The sequence below is a fragment of the Salvelinus alpinus genome, chromosome 2, assembly GCF_045679555.1.
Source record: "Salvelinus alpinus chromosome 2, SLU_Salpinus.1, whole genome shotgun sequence".
Lineage (NCBI taxonomy): Eukaryota > Metazoa > Chordata > Actinopteri > Salmoniformes > Salmonidae > Salvelinus > Salvelinus alpinus.
The window spans coordinates 88,975,906-88,983,819 of NC_092087.1; the positions used below are offsets into that span (position 1 = coordinate 88,975,906).

Below are 7,914 nucleotides of genomic sequence, written 5' to 3' on the forward strand. Positions count from 1 at the left end.
AAAATAGAAATTTGGTTGTAAAAAAACAACTTCTGCTTTATTGTGGGGTATCACAATGCTCTAGAAATGACTCTGTTGTTGTAATGGCAGAATATGCTCACCGGTTGGAGTTGCTGGGCCAGTTGAATTTCACAGCATCGTACTGGACATCCTCTTCCTGTTTCTGGGGTTGAGGCAGCTGGACGGTGGAGTACAGAGGCACTTCCTGTATTTTGGAGTGAGAGAAGTGGACGCTGGCATAGTGAACATCATCCTGGTCGTCTGTGGCTGCTGTCTGTGCTGCAGTAGAGGTCATGGTCATGACTGAGACGTTTTCATACACTGGACTAGAGTCTCCCTGACGGGAAGAGAGGACAGACAACACAATGAGTAGAAATGTCCCACAAAGCAATACAAATAATCTGATAACAGACTCACCTGTACATTCTCTGATGTGTCTCTTGTGTCAGAGGTGGATTTGGAGGCCTTCTTCCTGGTTTGCACATTAATGAATTTATTATTGAAAGAATGAATGAATAAATGAACAAAGTAAGTTAATAAAAAGTGTTAAAGTGAAATAATCTTTAAAAGATCTCTCACCTGAACCACATGAGTCCAGAGAGACAGAGGATGAGAACCAGAACAACAACTGTGATTCCTACAGCTGCAGTCAGAACTGTTTGTTTCCCTACAATAAAATATGGATGATATGAGTACAATAGTACAATATTTGGACAATAGTACAATATTTGTTAACTGATCTAATCTCAAAGTATATATAATTATAAAACAAAGTATGATAAGCCAAAGTATAATTATTAATATTAGTTTGTAACATAATTTTGTATTGAAATATATAAGATGAATCTTCACCTGGTAAAATGATCATCAGAGCTGTAGAGTTCCTAGATCCTCTTCCATTCTGGGCCTCACAGTGGTAATGTCCATTGTCCTTAGACTTGAACTTACTTATGTTGTAGATCTGTCCAAATCCATTTAGAAAAGTCTCATTTTGAAAGTACCAGGTGTATTTGTCCACAGGTGGGTTGGCATCACTGCTGCAGGTCAGAGTCACTGAACTGCCCTCCACTATTTCACCAGAGGGACTGACTGACACTGAGGTGTTCTTTGGTTTATCTGATGTAAAAGACCAAACATTTTGTCAGAGTAATATTAACAATTAGTAAAAAATATATTTTTGTTCTAAAATGATTGATAAAGTAAGACATGTCTCTTTTGCCTGAATACATGATACTTGCTGAGTAGAATACTGTACTATTGTACTGTACTCACACACTGCAGGAGAGTGGAGATCCTCATGGCCTTTTACAGCACAGTAGAATGAACTGTCTTCATTCTCACTGCTGATGGAGTACACGGGGGAGGAGTTATCTTGTACATTCCATCCATTCCTGTACCAGATGTAGGTGGGGTTGGGGTTGTCAGTCAGAGTACAGGTGGTGCTACAGGTCAGTGTCTTCTGTCCCTCTGCAGCAGGAGTCACATTCACCTGCAGACCTGAAACAATATGTATAAAACCACATACACCTCTGTGTTAACAGGATGGTTCATGTATTTATCCTGTAATTCAATATGATGTACAGTTGTATCATACAGCAGTATTACCTGTGACAGACAGAGTTGTTCCTGGGAAACTACGACCCCATTCAATGTAGTCTGTTTTAAAAGTGAAGCGATACTCAGCTGAGTCCTCCTCTCTCAGATCTGTGATTCTCAGGGTGGAGGGACCTTTGTATTTTCCAGTGTACTCCACACGACCTGCATACCCTGGGTCTCTGGTTAGGTCTTCAGGGGTCGACTTATCACTTCTAAACCAGAATGTTGATGTGGTGGAATAATAACCAACATAAGTACAGGACATGTCCACTGTTGACCCCTTCAAGACACAGATTCTCCTCTTGGTGTAAGTCACTCTGTTGCAGCTCTGACCATCAACACCTGAAATATAAAGAGGGCATGATTTACACAGTAGAACATTGAGCTTCAGTAATCGTGTGATACAGTTTTGTTAGACAACTCTGAAGCTGTTTAGCAGAGAGAATAATTATATCTGAAAAGTTATACTAGAATACTGAGTTGAATTCATACTCACACACTGCAGGAGAGCTGAGATCCTCATGGCCTTTTACAGCACAGGAGTAGCTGTCTACAGCATCAGAGTAGACTGAATAGGGGGACGTGTTGTCAGTTATTATCTGTCCGTTCTTTTACCAGATGTAGGTGGGGTTGGGGTTACCAGTCAGAATACAGGTGGTGATACAGGTCAGTGTCATTGATGTTGCCCACCGTGTTGGAGTCACCTCCACCTGAAAACCTGAATTAAAGGGGAGTAAAAACAGAGTACATTGTTTAGAATTAATGATTCATTTCCTGACTCTTCAACACTGTATAATGTGCTGTGCAGTGTTACCTGTGACAGAGTACATACATCTATGACATTGTCTGTAATTTCTATGTAATGATGAATATTGAAGTATTACCCTTCTCATTGACCTTAAATGATTGATACTTCCTAAGTAGAATCTTAGTTTCATTCATACTCACAAACTACAGGAGAGTGGAGGTCCTCATGACCTTCAACAGCACAGTAGTAAATGTTCACAGACGAATCCCAGAACACCAGCAAATTACTAGAGTGTTGTTGGGAAACAGGCTCATGTAGACGTTGTCCGTTCTTGTACCAGATGTAGGTGGGGTTGGGGTTGTCAGTCAGAGTACAGGTGGTGCTACAGGTCAGTGTCTTCTGTCCCTCTGCAGCAGGAGTCACCTTCACCTGCAGACCTGAAACAATATGTATTAAACCACATACACCTCTGTGTTAACAGGATGGTTCATTTATTTATCCTGTAATTCATTATTATTTACAGTTGTATTACAGTGCAGTATTACCTGTGACAGACAGAGTTGTTCCTGGGAAACTACGACCCCATTCAAAGTTGTCTGTTTTAAAAGTGAAGCGATACTCAGCTGAGTCCTCCTCTCTCAGATCTGTGATTCTCAGGGTGAAGGGACCTCTGTATGTTCCAGTGTACTTCACACGACCTGCATACCCTGGGTCTGTGGTTAGGTCTTCAGGGGTCAACTTATCACTTCTAAACCAGAATGTTGATGTGGTGTAATAATAACCAACATAAGTACAGGATATGTCCACTGTTGACCCCTTCAAGACACAGATTCTCCTCTTGGTGTAAGTCACTCTGCTGCAGCTCTGACCATGAACACCTGAAACACAGTGACATAACAAGAGGTCAACTGGATTATATTCTCAGTTCTTTCTAGAAATGCTAAAAGTTCTCAAAGTGAAACCACCACACACAGAGGTTAAACAGTATTGTTAATTAAATTCACACTCACACACTGCAGGAGAGAGGAGATCCTCATGGCCTTTTACAGTACAGGAGTAACTGTCTTCAGCATGAGAGTAGACTGAATAGGGGGACGTGTTGTCAGTTATTATCTGTCCGTTCTTGTACCAGATGTAGGTGGGGTTACCAGTCAGAATACAGGTGGTGCTACAGGTCAGTGTCTTATACTCTGAATACTGTTCAGGAGTCACCTTCACCTGAAAACCTGAATTAAAGGGGAGTAAAAACAGAGTACATCTTTTAGAATTAATGATTCATTTCCTGAGTCTTCAACACTGTATAATGTGCTGTGCAGTGTTACCTGTGACAGAGTACATACATCTATTACATTGTCTGTAATTTCTATGTAATGATGAATATTGAAGTATTACCCTTCTCATTGACCATAAAACTTCTTGTCAATAGGGGGGCACTATTTTCACTTTGGAAAAAATCGTGCCCAATTTAAACGGCCTCGTACTCTTTTCTAGATCATACAATATGCATATTATTATTACTATTGGATAGAAAACACTCTCAAGTTTCTAAAACTGTTTGAATTATATCTGTGAGTGAAACAGAACTCATTTGGCAGCAAACTTCCAGACAGGAAGTGAAAAATCTGAAAACGAGGCTCTGTTCCAGGGCCTGCCTATTCAATTGCCTTATATTTATCAATATGCATGCACTGCATACGCCTTCCACTAGATGTCAACAGGCAGTGGAAGGTGGAATGGGGTGTCTAGCTTGATCTGAGGTCGAACAAGAGCTCTTGGAATGACGTGTCCAGAATTTCCTTTGTCTACCAAGGCGCGGGAAGCACCTCCATATTGTCTTATGATAAGCGTTCGGTATACACGGCTAATATCTCCGGCTCTGATTTTATTTGATACATGTGATAATAACATCGTAAAGCAGGTTTTTTCAACCGAGTTCTATCAGTTTATTCAACGTTTATTTGGACTTTTGGGGATTTCCGTTCTTTGCGTCGAGAGAATATGGGAACGTTATCAACCTTGGCTAGCCTTGTGGAGCGAATTCGACAGAAGAAAATGACATTCTAAAACCAAACAACAATTTATTCTGGACCTAGGACTCCTTGTACAAGATTCTGATGGAAGCTCAGCAAAAGTAAGAACAATTTATGATGTTATTTCGTATTTCTGTGGAAAATGTTATTTCTATTCTCTGCCATTTTGGCGGGCGCTGTCTCGCAATAACGCAAGCTGTTTGTTTTGGTAAAGTTCTTTTTAAAAATCGAACACGGCGGTTGCATTAAGAACCAGTGTATCTTTCATTTGCTGTCCAACATGTATTCTTTAGTAAAGTTTATGATGAGTTCTTTGGTCAGATTAGGTGAGTGTCCAAAATATCTCCTGACATTCTGGGGAAATGTTGCTACATTTTCACAATGTATAACCACGGTTTGCAGCTCTAAATATGCACATTTTCGAACAAAACATAAGTGTATTGTATGACCTGATGTTATAAGACTGTCATCTGATGAAGTTGTCCAAGGTTAGTGATTAATTTTATATATTTTGCTGGTTTTTGCGATAGCTACCTTTTGCTGCTAATAAATGCATTTGTGTGTTTGGTTATTGTGGTAAGCTAATATAATGCTATATTGTGTTTTCGCTGTAAAACACTTAAAAAATCTGAAATATTGGCTGGATTCACAAGATGTTTATCTTTCATTTGCTGTACACCATGTATTTTTCATAAATGTTTTATGATGAGTATTTGGGTATTTCACGTTGCTCTCTGTAATTATTCTGGCTGCTTTGGTGATATTTTTGATGGTAGCTGCAATGTAAAACTATGATTTATACCTCAAATATGCACATTTTCGAACAAAACAGATTTATTGTATAACATGTTATAAGACTGTCATCTGATGAAGTTGTTTCTTGGTTAGTGACTAATTAGATCTATATTTGGTCGGTTTTGTGATAGCTACCTATGCGGTAGAAACATGGTGAAAATATGCGGTTGAGTCTTTGGCTATTGTGGTTAGCTAATAGAAATACATATTGTGTTTTCGCTGTAGAACATTTAAAAAATCGGAAAATGGCTGGATTCACAAGATGTTTATCTTTCATTTGCTGTATTGGACTTGTGATTTCATGATATTCTTATGCTATTATTTTCTTGTGGCGCTATGCTAGGCTATGCTAGTCAGCTTTTACTGATGAGGATGCTCCAGGATCCGGGATGGGTGTTAAGTAAAGGTTAAATAATTGATACTTCCTAAGTAGAATCCTAGTTTCATTCATACTCACAAACTACAGGAGAGTGGAGGTCCTCATGACCTTCAACAGCACCGTAGTAAATGTTCACAGAAGAAGCCCAGACCACCAGCAAATTACTAGAGTGTTGTTGGGAAACAGGCTCATGTAGACGTTGTCCGTTCTTGTACCAGATGTAGGTGGGGTTGGGGTTGTCAGTCAGAGTACAGGTGGTGCTACAGGTCAGTGTCCTCTGTCCCTCTGCAGCAGGAGTCACATTCACCTGCAGACCTGAAACAATATGTATAAAACCACATACACCTCTGTGTTAACAGGATGGTTAATTCATTTATCCTGTAATATATTATGATATACAGTTGTATCATACAGTGTAGTATTACCTGTGACAGACAGAGTTGTTCCTGGGAAACTATGACCCCATTCAAAGTTTTGAGTTTTAAAAGTGAAGCGATACTCAGCTGAGTCCTCCTCTCTCAGATCTGTGATTCTCAGGGTGAAGGGACCTTCGTATGTTCCAGTGTACTCCACACGACCTGCATACCCTGGGTCTGTGGTTAGGTCTTCAGCGATCGACTTATCACTTCTAAACCAGAATGATGATGTGGTGGAATAATAACCAACATAAGTACAGGATATGTCCACTGTTGACCCCTTCAAGACACAGATTCTCCTCTTGGTGTAAGTCACTCTGTTGCAGCTCTGACCCTGAACACCTGAAACACAAAGAGGGCATTATTTACACAGTGGAATATTGAGCTTCAGTAATCGTGTGATACAGTTTTGTTAGACAACTCTGAAGCTGTTTAGCAGACAGAATAATTATATCTGAAAGATTATACTAGAATACTGAGTTGAATTCATACTCACACACTGCAGGAGAGTGGAGATCCTCATGGCCCTTTACAGCACAGGAGTAGCTGTCCTTATCATTAGGGATGACTGAATAGGTGGAAGTCTTCACAGTTACTACCTGTCCGTTCTTGTACCAGGTGTAGGTGGGGTTACCAGTCAGAGGATAGCTGGTGGTTTTACAGGTCAGTTTCTTCCACTGTGACCAATGTGAAGGAGTCACCTTCACCTGCAGAGCTGTAGTAGATCAAAACATTAAAACCCTACATCACCTATTCTATAGTTTAATCACATGATGCAAGACATTCTCAAACACATTTAATTCTTAAATCTTTCATATATACAAATCCAATTTCTAGACCTAAATGGACAGTAGATATTAATTGAACAGACTAGCAGTATAAAGCATGTAACTGTACCTGTTACAGACAGAGTGACTCCAGGATCGCCATAATATCTCCCTTCAGTCTGATCTGTTGTAAATCTGAACTTGTACGTAGCTGAGTCTCTCTCTCTCAGGTCTGTGATTCTCAGGGTACAGTCTTTCTTCTTATCTCCATGATACTCCAGGCGACCTGCATACTCTGGGTCCTGACCTATATCTTCAGGTTCTACACCAGTCTTCATTTTAGTGAACCAGAAGGTTGATGTGACTTTATGACCACTGGGATATTTGTAAGAGCAGGACATCTCCACTGATGACCCCTTCAAGGTACAGATACTCTGAGTGGTGTAAGTCACACTCCAGCCATACTGACCCAGTACCACTGAACAGTCACGGAACACAAGGGTATTACACTAAGTCAATGCCAATTGGCTAACACTAACAGTAAAGGCTTTGTCCGTACTTTGTTGCCATAGTTGCTGAGTTGAGTGTGATTGGAAAACACATAAGCATCATTCAGTAAGGTAAGTGAGGTGTGAAAGATAACTACTGAAGTGAAGTGGAGACGCCTAACAGAACACAACAGAATAATAAAACACAAATGTAATTTTAACGTTCTACAAATGTCTGTAGATTGACAAACATATAAGTTATGAATGAGACCATACCTGTCACAGACCAGAGAAAGACCACCAACACACTTCCTGCTGTTCTCAAGACCATTGTTGCATCTCCCACCCTGCAGTCTTAGAAACATAAACAACAACTCACTCTATAGCTGGTGAATAACTCCACCTGATACATTGAAGTAGAAACTGTAAATGGGGTCCAGGGCCTCATTACTGAAAATGAACCAGGCTCATATTGTGTTGTGTTGTATTGTGCTATATGGTTGTCTATGTGAATACTGTCTCTCTAAGTCTATTGCACTATGTATGTAATGTGTGTGACGTGTTGCATGTCTGTCTACATCTGTCTATTTAAGATGTTATGTTGTATGATGCAAAAATAATTTCCTAATATATACAATCAAGTCATCAACAACAACAACAACAACAACAATACGTTACTGAACAGGGGCCTGTTG

General features: G+C 39.9%; 1 protein-coding gene and 1 long non-coding RNA gene across 2 annotated transcripts; both read right to left on the minus strand.

Annotated features, from left to right (window-relative positions):
• Positions 1 to 857: 857 nt before the first annotated feature.
• On the minus strand, positions 858 to 2,783 carry LOC139568096 (uncharacterized). Its single transcript, XR_011673512.1, has 3 exons — positions 2,545 to 2,783; positions 2,093 to 2,314; positions 858 to 1,116 (listed from the first exon to the last, which is right to left on the minus strand). It is a non-coding gene; the product is annotated as an uncharacterized lncRNA (long non-coding RNA).
• A 580-nt stretch (positions 2,784 to 3,363) lies between these two features.
• Positions 3,364 to 7,665, minus strand: LOC139551313 (sialic acid-binding Ig-like lectin 14). Its single transcript, XM_071362820.1, has 5 exons — positions 7,496 to 7,665; positions 6,862 to 7,209; positions 6,461 to 6,679; positions 5,627 to 6,306; positions 3,364 to 3,570 (listed from the first exon to the last, which is right to left on the minus strand). Exons 1-4 carry the CDS (start codon positions 7,548 to 7,550, stop codon positions 5,918 to 5,920), a joined length of 1,011 nt encoding a protein of 336 aa, XP_071218921.1. The 5' UTR covers positions 7,551 to 7,665; the 3' UTR covers positions 3,364 to 3,570; positions 5,627 to 5,917.
• Positions 7,666 to 7,914: the final 249 nt, after the last annotated feature.

What these genes read in the sequence shown, in the direction of transcription:
- LOC139551313 (XM_071362820.1), bottom strand. Translation starts at nt 7,550, where the DNA reads ATGGTCTTGAGAACAGCAGGAAGTGTGTTGGTGGTCTTTCTCTGGTCT. An exon ending in CTTTCTCTGGTCTGTGACAG is followed by an intron (nt 7,210 to 7,495) that starts GTATGGTCTCAT and finishes GTGACTGTTCAG; the next exon opens with TGGTACTGGGTCAGTATGGC. An exon ending in TCTCCACTCTCCTGCAGTGT is followed by an intron (nt 6,307 to 6,460) that starts GTGAGTATGAAT and finishes TTTGTGTTTCAG; the next exon opens with GTGTTCAGGGTCAGAGCTGC.